The following is a 14750-nucleotide window of genomic DNA, read 5'->3' as shown; positions in this document are numbered from 1 at the left end:
TTTATGTTAGTTCATGATGCATTAATTAATGTTCACAGTTACAATGTTTGATTTTATAAATGTATTAGTAAATGTCAAAAATAACATAAACTAAGATAAATAAATGCTGTAGAAGTATTGCTCATTGTTAATTTATGTTAGCTAATGCATTAACTCATTTTTGACCAACCTTAAAAATATGGGGGGAGCATGATAGAAACAGGAAATTATAAAATACTTTTGGGAAAATGTTCATAAAATGTACATTAGCATAACTACCTGTAAAACTGTACAGACCTAAATGCATTACTGTAAATCAAATACATTGATTTTGAAAGTATACTATAAGAAAATGCATAGTGTTGGTTTTTGGTTTATGAGAAAATTGGTTGACATCAAAGCACTGTGTGCTACAATCAAGCATGCAGAGACATGCGCCAACTTTTGTTGAAGCATTACAGCAATACAGCGGGTTAGGAAAAGTTTGTATTATTCTCGAGCAGTGGGGACAAGTGTGTTTATGTAGAAAGTCACTCAGCAGTGTGAATATTTAGGCTGACGTCATGGCCAATCATTAAGTGGGTGCAGGAGCCAAAGGACCTACTGATGGATCGATGGCCAATTAAACTCTCATCTCTCAGGGCCTCTGAAAGCGAATCTCCTGTCCTGCTACTCTTTTCTCCTCCGTCCTTCCGCTTCCCGCTCCTTTTCTTTTTTGCTCTTTCCCAGAGTGAGTGACAGGGAAGGGTCAAGCGGCCCCTGGTTCTGCAGTCATCTGGAGCGCGGCCAAAGCCTGGGAATACTGCCAAATTCAAAACGACTCGCAAAAGATATGAGGCTGCCTTTCAGGTGCCCTTCTCCAAATTCATGTTTCTCTTTGCTACAGAAATTCCTTAATGGATGCAAATGTTAAGATGCTGATATTGATTAAAAAAAAGTTTCTCTTCAGATCTGAATGCTGTAGGACTGAATGAAGTATGCTGTACCATTTTTGTCCTTGGGTGCAATTATTTGTAAGTACTTGTAATTTGTTTTATTAATAGATTTGTTCTTTTTGGCCCGGTCATTACTTTAATGTCGAGATCCTTCTAAACTTTTTTCTCTAGGATACAAAAAGTTGTTTTGCCTTTGCATGTTTTGCAAAACACCCTGTACATTGACCTTCCAGGTCAAAGAAAAAATCCATCACAGGCTATTGACTTCCCATCAGCTCGTGATTGACTTCTTTTTATAGTGGTGTGTAAGTTAAAGCACTGTTGAAAACCCCATGCTATTCCTGAAATCTCCAAAGGTCAACCAAACTAATGAGGTTAGGGCTAGACATGGAGGGCCATTTGGCCATGAATACCATGTGCTATGCCAAAATCTGCAATTGCCAAATTTTAACCTCATTCTTCACAATGGATTTTAATGAGCACATCTTATGCATCCTTAATTTGTGGCTCTTTCGAAATGCTGCCGTCAGCTATCTTTGTGGTTGCAGTTGAATTCGGATCCAAGCATGATAACTTTTAAACAGCTCAAATTGAGGACGCACATAAGGTGTCTTACTTCTACATCTTGTCCAAGATGGACCCGTTTTTAGATGCATCCGGGGGTGTGGTTTATCATGGGAAAAAAGCACATTTATGACCCTGCCTGGGAAAAAGTCCTTTTTTGTGATTTACTGTTTTCTACATAAAATCATCCAAAATGTGAAGAACATTCTGTGAAAATATAACCTTGATTTTTTTATTGACTGAGTAAAGTCTAGTCAAAGATTGAAATCATAGTGAAATCAATGGCTGAAATCTTATCATCTCAGAACTTGATTTTGAGACTTTAGTCTTGATAAATGGATTTTCCACAAACAGGAATTTAAGGGTGGGGCATATTGAGTGGCTCACCCCCTTTTAAAATAGCCAGTAGCGTTTATCACAGCCTGGAACCTGGTGAGAAGCTGAAATGCAGAATGATGTCATAAAAATCACTGATCCACACTCTAAAAAAACAAACGGTGCTATATAGCACCAAAACTGTTGATTTGAATTGTAACCATAGAAGAACCGTTTTTAGTGCCATATAGCACCGGTGAAGAACCGGTGAAGCACCTGTGTAGAACCATATAGGGGCCATATAGCACCACATTTGGTTCTACATAGCACTATATGGTTCTACACAGGTGCTTCACCGGTGCTTCACCGGTGCTATATGGCACTAAAAACGGTTCTTCTATGATTACGAGCAAAGAACCACTTTTGGTGCTATATAGCACCGTTTGTTTAGAGTATTAGCGTAAGTGAGAGACTGTACATTTTGAATCCTTATATATTTAAAATGTGAATTTTGTCAATGTTTTGGAGATATCCTATGTAGTACAGTTTGTCCGATAAGGGCTACTGTAGAAACATTATGGCGACCTCCATGTAAGGGGACCGCGGTGAATAGGCCTAGATAAAAACGTCTCATTCTATGGTAATGAAAACAATATAGTTCATTATGTAAGGAATTTATACACAACTGATAATATAGGTATGTATATTATATTGCATTTCTGTCAAGAGATCCTTCTAAAAGTTACACAATACACCTTTAACGTAACCTGCGAAAGCGATTTGAAGACTCCTTCGTATGATTGATTAAGAAGAAAAATGCAACTAGTCTTTTGTCCATCATATGTGAATATGATTTAGAAGAAAAACCCTAGCCCATTATTATTATTTTTATTATTATTATTTTTTTTTTTATTATTAATATTTTGCATTTAATTATTATTTAATTTATATATAATTTTTGTGTATGTGTATTGTTGTTTTATACATCTGCACCTGATTTGTACGTTTCATGTTAACAACTATTATTATTGCCTTATTGTTTGTACATGAATATTGTTTAATAAAAATAAAAAAAATAAAAAAAAATAAAAAAACTCCTTCGTATGATTTCTCGAATCGCTCTCGCGGTACTACTTTGACGTCATCAACCTGTCAGTTCTTGCCGCGCCACATGAAGTCGAACAAGCTTCTTGTAAAGTCATTCAGGTGATTTCCAATTATGAGATACGTTCTCTCAGTACGTTATTTTATTTTATTTTATTAGCCACAGTGTGCAGAAAATAGATACATAAATAAGTAAAGTCATAAAATGTGAAATGATATTGGCAGTTTTGTAGGAGCAAAGGAGGAGGAGGTGGTGTTTAAGACATCATATTAAAGCGGGGCGGCGCTCTTGCTGGATCCTTCATAGGCTAACTTACTACCCGAGAGAGAGAGAGAGAGAGAGAGAGAGAGAGAGAGAGAGAGAGAGAGAGAGAGAGAGAGAGAGAGAGAGAGAGACTTCAACTTCATGAAGTGCCCTGCAGGTATTAAACACTGCCGCGTGGAAACATTTGTCTACTGGATATGCGCACAGGTTTGGATGCGTTTGGCTCGTGGGAGATACTTAAGTTTCTTACTGAAGAATATACTGTATATGGACGAGTAAATACGACTCAAGCACACAGTGAGATGTGATCTGGTCGGTCTCGTAATTGTCAGTGTGGAAAGTTTTTTGAGTGTTTTGTGTGGCGAAGATGCGCGGGGTTTGTGCGCTGTTGCTGATGGTGCTGCTGGAGAAAACCGTACCTCTGCCTGCGCGGACTAAACAAACGGTGAGCATAAATCACTGCCTTATTCCATTTCATGCACATATGATCTTTCAATTGTGATCTAATACTTATGATGAATGTGTAACCTGAAGGTGTTTTCCTAACAATATGATCGTAGTTATGATAGTATTTTGCAAGAAAAATGCTTTACTTATCTAAAACTATTTAAACAGCATTTTTTTTAAATAATTTAAATCTTTAATAAAAACTCAATTATCCAGATTTTTTTTTCAAACCACAGGAGAATAACTTGTAAAAGTGTCAGTATACCTCACCTCAAATGCATCAGTTTAAACCAGCCACATAATTTTTAAATGTGCATAAACGCATGCATTCACGTGCAATTCTTGTGTTTTCTGAAAGGGAACTTAAAATCCTGATGTTAAAAAGAAAGGTCATGTAAACGTATAAACTGTCACACTGATACATTCCTTGGTTTCTCCTGTGCATGTACATAAGTTAAAGCTTTGCCAAGATCAAAGGCAAGAGCAGAAGGAAGTGTGGAAAGTGTTAAAGGTCAGGGGGATGGGGAGAGGGTGGTCTCTCTCTGAGGATCTCTTCACCCTTCACATGTGGGTGACAGATATTGCAAACCCTTGCCTGCATGGAGAACTGTACTGCTACAGTACTCATACAGTAGACGAGCAGGTAAAGAGTAATAAACATTTAAGCAGCAGAACTTTAAAGTTTGCACAGGAGTATAGATGCAAAACCCTCTAAGTGCATTTTTTTATCAGACTCTTATGTTTAGATTCAGTAATTTCACTTTAATGGCAATGAAAAGGTTATCAGTCATTATACCACAGGGCTGTTGAATGCTTTATTCTGATTGGTTGAGAAATCATGGCTGTTGATTATTTTTATGTAAAACACATAACCTGACTCTGAACCCTGTCTCTTAAATTACCACCAGAGCAATGTCTTAGTAATGTCTGTGTTAACCGTGGTGTAAGCATAATTGATTGAAAGCACTGTTACTGTTTACACCTAAAAAGCTAAAGCTCATTTACATGACAACGGTTTTACCACATAAACAGTAAAGTTTTTATGCAGTTTGGATGTTTGTTTACACAATAACAGAATTTTATGTAAACTTTTGAAGACGGGTTTCATAGTGGAAGTTTTTGATAACAACGCCTTGTCGTCTCCTGTGATAACATGTGAATTTAGTCTATAGGCATGTGTGAGTGTAACTAAAACAACTTCGGCATACAGGTCTGTGTTTGTGCTGCTCACTAAGCCTTTTTACCACTTCTCCAACAAAGCTTACAAACTTTTGTCGCTTAGTCCAGGCTCACTTGGAGTAATAAACCTACCTCATTTTCATTGTTTTCACTGTCTTGATTGTTTGTATTTACGATCTGTAGGCAGTGGCGGCTCGTGATTGCTCATCCGAGGGGCGCAAATTCAAAATAAGTGTATGGAGTGTCATGTGTGTTGCTCGTGTTTTCAAAATATGTGTTTGTTGCATCATGTGAACCATGTGTTTTGTCAAAATAAGTGCCTGATGCACACGCGTCAAAACCGTTTATGATAAAAGAGACGCTCATGTTCACAAAAAACACGCAAGACACTAATTTAACAGTAAACTCTGATTACGCATGAGATTATGCGAGTATCTGGCAAACGCAAGCGTCTCTTTTATCATAAACCCTTTAGATGCGTCTGCAGCAGGCACTTATTTTGACAAGACACGTGATGCACAAAGGATCACCCGATGCGCAGAACACATATTTTGAAATTACAAACCACACACACATGACGGGCTACATACATGTTGTGATGAACTTCGCATTGAGCGCCTTTGAAAAACGAAGTCACCGGCTGCCACTTTCTGTGGAAGACTGTGTATGTGAGCAGGTGTGATGTTTCTTTACAAGATAACATCGCCACCTGCTGGCCTGGCACACCTAATACAGATTTAGTCATCTTTGTGGATCCGTGTAAATCAGTTATGTATGTCAAAGATTATGGGGGTCCTCTAGCTAAGCCCTCCCGTCATTATAGGGTCGCCATTATTTCACAAAGTAAGATGTGATCCTGTACAGCATTTTTTATTGGCCCTGGATTAACGTTTTAATCAAAGAAACCCCAAATTACCCTTAACTCAAACCCTAACCTTTTTCACCCCTCAAATAAGTATGAAATAATAGTTTGAGAATTTTTTTTTGGGACAAATAATGGACAGTATTGCTTTTTGGCAACACAGCACGAGAATTTTACATTTATGTAGTATTTTTTACACCGGCGACCCCCCCAATTTATATTTTTTTCAGCAGTAATAACATAAACAAAGGCTTTTGTGGAACACATGTAACTTCCGGTAAACTCCGCTAAGACTCAATATACAACAAAATCCTTTTAGAGTAGTTTATTTATGATAACAAGCAAAATAAACAACAAGTAGATTACCTTAATTCATATTTCATAGCTTAAGCATATAAAAAACGACACTCAGATACCTTTACTGTGTAAAATGTGTACTATAATGTATACAATGTTAACTACAAATCGGCTGCCAAACCTCCCTTCACATAATGGTGATCGCCATCTCCCCTCGTCTTTAGGAAACCAAAACATTTGTTATTTTCGACAAGTTCAGTTTAGCAACTAGTCAGACCATTAAACAAACAGAAACAGCAAATAAAGTTCCAACCAGACGCGTAACCGCGATAACGCACATGCTTCCGATGAAACAGTCTATTGTGGGTCTAGAACCACCCCAGCCCCCCCCCCCCAAATTCGAACACTGGTGTAAATGCATTTTTTTGACAATGTCTGTGAATTTTTTTATAAACGCAATCGAGAAATATTTAAATTTTTAACTGAATTGTTGTCGTGTAAACATAGCCTGAATGTTTCAGTACGGGGCTTTGAGGAGCTATAGCCTTTTAAAGAAAGCCTGGAAAGAGAGGTGCTACAGTAATGTAGAATAGGTGAAAAAAGACAATCAACCATGAAAACCAATTTCGTTGTAGACCCCCAAAACAAATTCAATACATTCTAGAAGGACTCCTTTAATGTTCATTTAATAGTCACTTTCAAATTCCCTGTTTTGTTTCCTTAGGTGGCGAGCATCCAGTCATTTAAGCCATGTGCTCAGGTACCTGCACATGTGGACAGGAGGTCTCATGAAGGTCTGGCTCGGTTCAGGCGCTATGCCATCAACCCACTGGGATACAAATGGGACCATTTTAACATCACCTACAAGTGAGAACACCACCATCAGAAAAAGAGCAACATTCACACAAAGTGAGGGGCTGGGAAGAACTGATGAGCCTTTTATGTGACAGGCATGTATTGATGAACAGATGAGAAAGATGAAGAAAAGAAATAATTCATGCTTTAGATGATAGATGACATTGTGGCAGAACAGCAGATTGAATTCAGACATTTGGGGTGACAGCCAAACATATAGATTTAAAGCATTTGTGTGCAAATGTGCTTTCTGATAGATAGCAGACACTGCACAAACTCTGGAAGTGATTTATTCATTTTATATTTTATGTTTCTCTCGTCTAAAGGATCACAAAGTTCCCCAGCACGCTGAATAAAGAAGATACGCGCAAAGCCATCACTATTGCCTTTACAAAGTGGAGTGATGTTTCCCCTCTCACTTTCACTGAAGTCAGAAATCTCAACAGAAGTGCTGACATCACAATAGGTAAATCTGCAGGAAAAGAGCCACGGCATGGGCCGTATGAATTTGGCAGACGTTACAGCGTGTTTTGTGTCAGAAGCTTACCCTCTTTTTCTGGAGTTAGGGTTCTACACATACAATCATACAGATTGTTGGTGGTCTCCACTGCATCCATGTTTTGATGGACTGAATGGTGAGTTGGCCCACGCCTTCCTGCCTCCACGTGGAGAGATCCACTTTGACAACCATGAATTCTGGATTTTGGGCAAATCCCGCTTCAGCTGGAAACAAGGTGCACTTTATTCTTCGATTTAACATGATGCTCGTACACATTAAGTGTACCATGGTTTTGATAAATTCTTGAATCCGATTGGTTGACAAATGTGAATCAAGAGGTTCATGCCCTGTTGGAATTACCGTAGTTATGAGATTTTGATCTGTAAAAAGCCTTGGTTAGATTTGAAAACCAGAAGCTGGATAAATATGTCGCCTAAAGAATATCAACTGGATATCAAAGAACAAAAAGATAGAAAATAGCGCAGCCCTTTTTGAGCAGGGGGTAAAAAGGTGATGTACACAATATACAGTGGGGCAAAAAAGTATTTAGTCAGCCACCAATTGTGCAAGTTCTCCCACTTAAAAAGATGAGAGAGGCCTGTAATTTTCATCAAAGGTACAGGTCAACTATGAGAGACAAAATGAGAAAAAAATTCAGAAAAATCACATTGTCAGATTTTTTAAGAATTTATTTGTAAATTATGGTGAAAAATAAGTATTTGGTCAATAACAAAAGTTCATGTCAATACTTTGTTATATACCCTTTGTTGGCAATGACAGAGATCAAACGTTTTCTGTAAGTCTCCACAAGGTTTACACACACGGTTGCTGGTAGTGTGGCCCATTCCTCCATGAAGATCTCCTCTAGAGCAGTGATGTTTTAGGGCTGTCGCTGGTCAACACGGATTTTTAACTCCCTCCAAAGATTTTCTATAGGGTTGAGATCTGGAGACTGGCTAGGCCACACCAGGACCATAAAATGCTTCTTACGAAACCACCCCTTCGTTGCCCGGGCGGTATGTTTGGGATCATTGTCATGCTGAAAGATCCAGCCACGTTTCAACTTCAATGCCCTTGCTGACGAAAGAAGGTTTTCAGTCAAAATCTTCCCCATCCATTCTTTCCTTTACGCAGATCAGTCATCCTGGTCCCTTGGCAGAAAAACAGCCCCAAAGCATGAGGTTTCCACCCCCATGCTTCACAGTAGGTATGGTGTTCTTTAGATGCAACTCAGCATTCTTTCTCCTCCAAACACAAGAAGTTGAGTTTCCTCCAAAAAGTTAAGTTTTGGTTTCATCTGACTATATGACATTCTCCCAATATTCTTCTGGATCATCCAAATGCTCTCTAGCAAACTTCAGACGGGTCCAGACATGTACTGGCTTAAGCAGGGGACACGTCTGGCACTGTAGGATTTGAGTCCCTGGCTGCGTAGTGTGTCACTGATGGTAGCCTTTGTTACTTTGGTCCCAGCTCTCTGCAGGTCATACACTAGGTCCTCCCATGTGGTTCTGGGATTTTTGCTCACCATTCTGGTGATCATTTTTACCCCATGGGATGAGATCTTGCATGGAGCCCCAGATCGAGGGAGATTATCAGTGTTCTTGTATGTCTTCCATTTTCGAATAATTGCTCTTACAGTTGATTTCTTCACACCAAGCTGCTTACCTATTGCAGATTTAGTCTTCCCAGCCTGGTGCAGGTCTACAATTTTGTTTCTGGTGTCCTTTGACAGCTCTTTGGTCTTGGCCATAGTTGAGTTTGGAGTCTGACTGTTTGAGGTTGTGGACAGGTGTCTTTTATACTGCTAACAAGTTCAAACAGGTGTCATTAATACAGGTAACAAGTGGAGGACAGAGGATCCTATTAAAGTAGAAGTTACAGGTCTGTGAAAGCCAGAAGTCTTGCTTTTTTGTTATTGACCAAATACTTATTTTCCACCATAAATTGCAAATAAATTCTTAAAAAATCAGATAATGTGATTTTCTGGATTTTTTTTCTCATTTTGTCTCTCATAGTTAAAGTGTATCTATGATGAAAATTACAGGCCCCTCTCATCTTTTTAAGTGGGAGAACTTGCACAATTGGTGGCTGACTAAATACTTTTTTGCCCCACGGTAACTCTGGCATTATTTGGTCTAGATGCCTAATTTTGGCCTTGTTTTAAAGCAACACTATGTAGTTTCCATGTAAAAATGAATTACAGCTCCCCCATGTGGTTGAAAAGCGCAACAGTGCCTGGTATCAGACACTCTTCTGCAGGCAGGGGGAGGGGCGGGGCTGTGTGCTCTACCCTCCACCCCTCAGCTCAGGTTGCAGCAACATTACAATTTGTCCAGTTAAAAGTTGTTCTATCACTGAAATAATTTTAGAGACATTATTTAAAGGTAAAAAAAACTACATAGTGTTGCTTTAAAGATGACACTTTAACTCTTTCCCCGCCATTGACGAGTTATCTCGTCAATTAAGAGAAAACATTTGCATGAAAAAACATGTTCCTGATGAGTTTTATGGTTATCTGTAATACCGCGATTATCCACTAGATGGCTAGACTTACCCAATTTATAAAGAAACTGAAGCAAAAAATTATTTATTAATTTTACACTCCGTGTATGTTTTGATAATCATTCTAAATTTGATCTCTATCAAAATGTCTTCACAAAATGCAATAATTTCATCCTTTTGCTAAAATTTTTTTTTTTTTTTTTTAAATACCCATATTTAAGAGTTTATAAGCAGAGAAAAAAATTGATAGAATGAAACGTCCCCCCCAATTTGTTTGTTTATTGTTTGTTTGAAAGCAGAGGGTCTGTTCTTTCATTTGATATATTTGTATGTATATATATTTTTAGAAAAACCTTTTCCTGAAAGGCATTTTGTGTAACTTCGCAAAAAATGTTGGCGGGCAACTTTTCAAAAAAAGGCTGGCGGGGAATGAGTTAAAGTTTTTAAGAAATTGTCTGGAATTGAAAATATTAAATAAAAAAAATCTTATAGCAGTTTAAATTTACTGTAATAGATAAAAATAATGCCATATAGTATTAATTTATAAATAAAATTATTAAAAAATAACCCAGGTGAAAAAGTAGCACACTTCCATAGTGTACTTAAAGTCCTTTAGTTTTGCACACTAATTTTGTGCTTAATATACTACAAATTTATCTTTAGTACTTCTTATGATTGTGTAAGTGTACTTATTTGTGTTATTTTGAGACACCATGAATATGAACTAAAATGCACTTTTAACATACTATCTCTGTATTAAAACATTTATTTAGTTAACACTTGTATTAAACTTGAACTCAACTTTTATACAAAGATGGGTTCAGGTTTACTACAAGTGGTACCTAAATACATTTTTTAAATACATTTTTAGCACATGCTAGTTCATATTTATGTTGTCTCAAAATTGCACAGTGAAGTACACTTAGATGTTCTTAAGATTATATCAAGAAGTACTAAAGAAGTTGTTTTAGTATATTAAGTACAAAATAAGTGCGCAAAAATTGAGCACTGTACACTTTAGAAGTGTACTACTTTTTCACATGGGGAGCTTTGTTTTGGTTTGCTGGATACTCTTGTCATAAATTGATAAATTATTGTCACTGCATTATTATTAAGGTTAAAAGGTTTTGAAATATGAAAACTACATTCTTAGACCTTTCCAACAATATATAGTTTGTAGTGATAGATAAAAATTTACATGCAAAATATTGAAGTAAACTGGGGTGTCCATAACGTGTTAAATGTAAAGTAAATTTCAGTGGCATCTAGTGGTGAGATTACGTAGTTCACCAGCATCTTTCTCGCTGTGTGTCGTCCGTCTCTTTCAATAAGGCGTTTCTAAATCTGGTTGTCATAAACAAATGAGTACCGTCTACTCCATTAACTCACAAGAGAAGGATGACATGAACTCCACTGCTTCACTCCCATTGGTAGGCGCTTCCGAAAAGCGCTCATCATTTGCATAAAGTTAAACTTTTCAGCCACTTTCGCTCGTGTCGCTGGAAGTCATCAAGCTTCCATTGAAATGAATGAGATTGTGTCGCTCTGCTAATCCTAGTCACTGGCGGTCTGAATGGGGCAAAACATGTCATCGTTTGAGACAACGTAGTGACGAAAAGTGCTTTGTAGAACAGTTTGTCCATTTAGGGCTGCTGTAGAGATGGCGACTTCCATGTAAGGGGACCTGCGATGTATACGTAATTAATGCATTCTTAGGTAATAAAAACAATACAGTTCATAGGTCTTTATAAACCACTAATAATATAGTTATGTATTTTATATTGCATTTGTCAAGAGATCCTTTTAAAAGTTACAAAATGCAAAGCTAAATCGAATTTTTCCAAATATAGTCGCTAAATAATGTTATGATATACTGCAGAGGTTTGCCAGGTTAGTTGCATAGTTCTTGGTTTAGATACCAAAACACATATGTATAATCTTTTCTCTTCTGTTCATCATCATGTCTGTTGTTCTGTACAGGAGTATGGCTGAATGACCTGGTTCAGGTCGCTGCTCATGAGATCGGTCATGCTTTAGGTCTCTGGCATTCACAGGACCCTAATGCTCTAATGCACCCAAATGCAACTTACACGGGTCAACGAAACATCGCCCAAGATGATATCTGGGGCATCCAGCGCCTTTACGGTAAGCCAGAAATAAGTGCTTTTTATGCATTGACCATGTACACATCTCTCAAGCAAGTGGGAGTTTCATATCTAAACAGTTGCGTGTGTTTGTGTTTTAGGGTGCATGGATAAGAAGCGCGTGTGTGATCCCTGGGCACGGCTTGGTTTTTGTGAGAGGAGGCGGAGTTTCATGAAGAAAAATTGCCCGAAGCGCTGCGACCTATGTTATGGTAAAACTGCAAAATCCCCCACATACACAGGACATCACTTAATAAAAATAGTAAAAAATGAACAGAGTTAATTGATTAAACCCTGGAGAACACTTGATGTATAGAGAAGATACGGGGCAAGAAAATATATATTTATAATTTAAAACTCGTTTGCACATCAGAGCCTCTGGATGCAGTATCCACCCCGACCCCGCCCCCTGACAACGTGAAGATCAAAATTGTACCCCGTGGAAAAGTTGTGGGCTTTCGCTGTGGGACAAAAAATACCAGAGTTCCTCCAAAAGTCAGGTAGAGCATTTTACATTCGGTTTAGTGCCAAAACAAAAACAGGTGCTAAAAAAAGAAACCGCAGGAGTAAAAGGTTTCTTTTGTGAGGTTTAAATATGAATATTTTGATATGTATTTGTTCAGCTGGTACAAGGATGGCGAGCAGCTCCTGACATCTATTCCTGGATATATTGTAATCAAGGATCGGGACCTGCGGCTGGTGGCCAACGAATTCAACGAGGGCACCTACACCTGTCGCATCCATCGCCGCGGTAACATTGTCTCTGCAAACTCTTGGGCAATCCGTTTGAAGCCAGAGAAATCATCAAACAACAGCTGATGATGTGAGATTGAATTTATTGAGCACCGGCTCTACCTCTAGGGCACTCGGATCTGCTCTCCTGACCTCTGCTGCAGGGCAGACATCTCTGTGTGGACTTCAGATCCATTGTGCGCTTCAAAGACATATGTGGGCGTATCAATCTCTGATAATAGAGGTCAAACACACAAAACCATGTCTAGGTCAAATATATTCAGGACGATTACAACAAATATATATTCTTGGTGCGGCAATTCAACGTTTGTCATTTTACTACCTTTGTAATTATTCTTCTCAATTGGATCCCTGCTATTAAAGCAACACCAAAATGTTTTTTTTTACCTTAAAATAACGTTTCCAAAAGTTTCAGCCGTTCATCCACTAGAAACAGGGTGAACGGCACTTTCACATCCGCTTGGCAGCCCTCTATCGGCCAAAACCGCACTAAAGAAGTTTCCAATTGTTGGGTCGCGGTCCTGTAGTTACAAAAACTTGCTTTACGGCAGACCTACAATCCAATCTGAGCCGGATTTGCTGCTTTAGGCTAAATTATTTACGACAGTGGTAATGGACAATTACGCTTCCAACCTGTAGGGGGAGCAAAGAGCAAAAACTCTTTAGTGTTGCTTTAAAAGTGCATTACACAAAAAAACTAAACACAGAAAACTGTGATTAAAAAAATCTAATTAAGTGTAAAGCCCATGCAACGTTAATGTAATGTCACTATAACTAACGCATAATAATAATAATACATTTATAAGACGTTTTGGGGTCATAGTACACAAAATCTTAAAGGGTTAATTCATCTCCACCATTAAAATAGACATACCAGGCATTTGTAATATAAATGAAAAGAGGCTTTATTTCAGCCTAAAAGTGCTTGGAAACAGCCATTAGATTACATTGACCTATAAAGTGGCAACAACATAACGTTACTCTTATGAACCATAGAAACAAGCATGGTCATATTAATAAAGATAAAGGATAATGATAAACATTTTTAACATTTACAAAGCAGCGTTTGTATTATCTATTCACAAATACCCGACCTTAATTTCTCCCGCACCTCATCTTTCATCTTCATCATCCTCTTTTATTTCTTCGTTTATTTATTTTTTTGTTGTGGTTGGCAGCGGGAGCTGCTTTCCTTGCCGCTATCGTGACGTGACGCCAAAGGTTTGGGAATATCAAGTTACGTTGCTACCTAATTTAACCTTATCAAAGAACCTAATAAAGTATGATAATATATAACCCCAAATATTTAATATAGACTATAAGGAATTGCACACAACACACATGTTAGTTATGAGACGACCCACGCCCGCATCACTATCACAGAATACGCTTGCAAGTATTATGTGCATTTAAACAGAATGTTTAAGTATTGTTTAAAATGTTTCAATAATGACCTAAATAAAAAAGGCCATTGTCAGCAGGTCACGCCGCATGTGCCGTGGTCTGCTCGTAAACACGCACTGAAGGACGAAGGAGGAGAACAAATTGTCAATTAAAATTGTTTGTTTTGTTTTCTTTGCGCACAGAAGTGTTCTCATCGCTTATGTTGGCACATGGACCTTTTCGGCGATGTCTTTCATTCTTTTCTGGGCCTAGTTAGGCAAATTGCAAACTGCAGTCTATGGGAAAGTCACAAGCCTGCCTGTTTTTATCAAAATATCTAAAAGTGTGTTTTGAAGATAATTGAAGGACTTTGTGGTTTACAACGACACAGGTAAGCGATTTATAATAAAATTTAAGTTTAGGGGGACATAACCTTTTAATGGTGCAAAATATACATCATTTTTCTAAAGGTTATTTTCAAATTTGAGGTAAAGTATGTCCGCACATTCTTGATGATGTTTCTTCAGACCACACATTAGCATTTATAAACACATTTTTTTGGACCTTCCTGGGATGTGCAGAACATTTTCAAGAAGCCTCATCCCACTTTTGAACACACGCAGTAATTTTATGAAAGGCATGTCTGTGACTTTCTTATATCTGC

At 37.9% G+C, this 14750-nt stretch overlaps 1 protein-coding gene across 1 annotated transcript; it reads left to right on the top strand.

Moving 5' to 3' along the window:
• Positions 1–3346: 3346 nt before the first annotated feature.
• Positions 3347–14702, top strand: mmp23bb (matrix metallopeptidase 23bb). The gene is made up of 8 exons (XM_065282845.2): positions 3347–3607; positions 6672–6814; positions 7129–7268; positions 7369–7536; positions 11787–11951; positions 12052–12162; positions 12324–12450; positions 12574–14702. Exons 1-8 carry the CDS (start codon positions 3530–3532, stop codon positions 12767–12769), a joined length of 1128 nt encoding a protein of 375 aa, XP_065138917.1. The 5' UTR covers positions 3347–3529; the 3' UTR covers positions 12770–14702.
• The last annotated feature ends 48 nt before the right edge of the window (positions 14703–14750 follow it).

The sequence above is a fragment of the Paramisgurnus dabryanus genome, chromosome 9 (assembly GCF_030506205.2).
Source record: "Paramisgurnus dabryanus chromosome 9, PD_genome_1.1, whole genome shotgun sequence".
Lineage (NCBI taxonomy): Eukaryota > Metazoa > Chordata > Actinopteri > Cypriniformes > Cobitidae > Paramisgurnus > Paramisgurnus dabryanus.
The sequence above is the reverse complement of the archived record's forward strand: the minus strand, read 5'-3'. Positions and strand labels throughout refer to the sequence as shown.

Excerpts from the sequence above, each read along its gene's own strand:
- mmp23bb (XM_065282845.2), top strand. The coding sequence starts at position 3,530 with ATGCGCGGGGTTTGTGCGCTGTTGCTGATGGTGCTGCTGGAGAAAACC. Across the intron at positions 12,163-12,323 it reads GCGCTGCGACCTATGTTATG|AGCCTCTGGATGCAGTATCC; the intron begins GTAAAACTGCAA and ends TTTGCACATCAG. Across the intron at positions 12,451-12,573 it reads AGAGTTCCTCCAAAAGTCAG|CTGGTACAAGGATGGCGAGC; the intron begins GTAGAGCATTTT and ends GTATTTGTTCAG.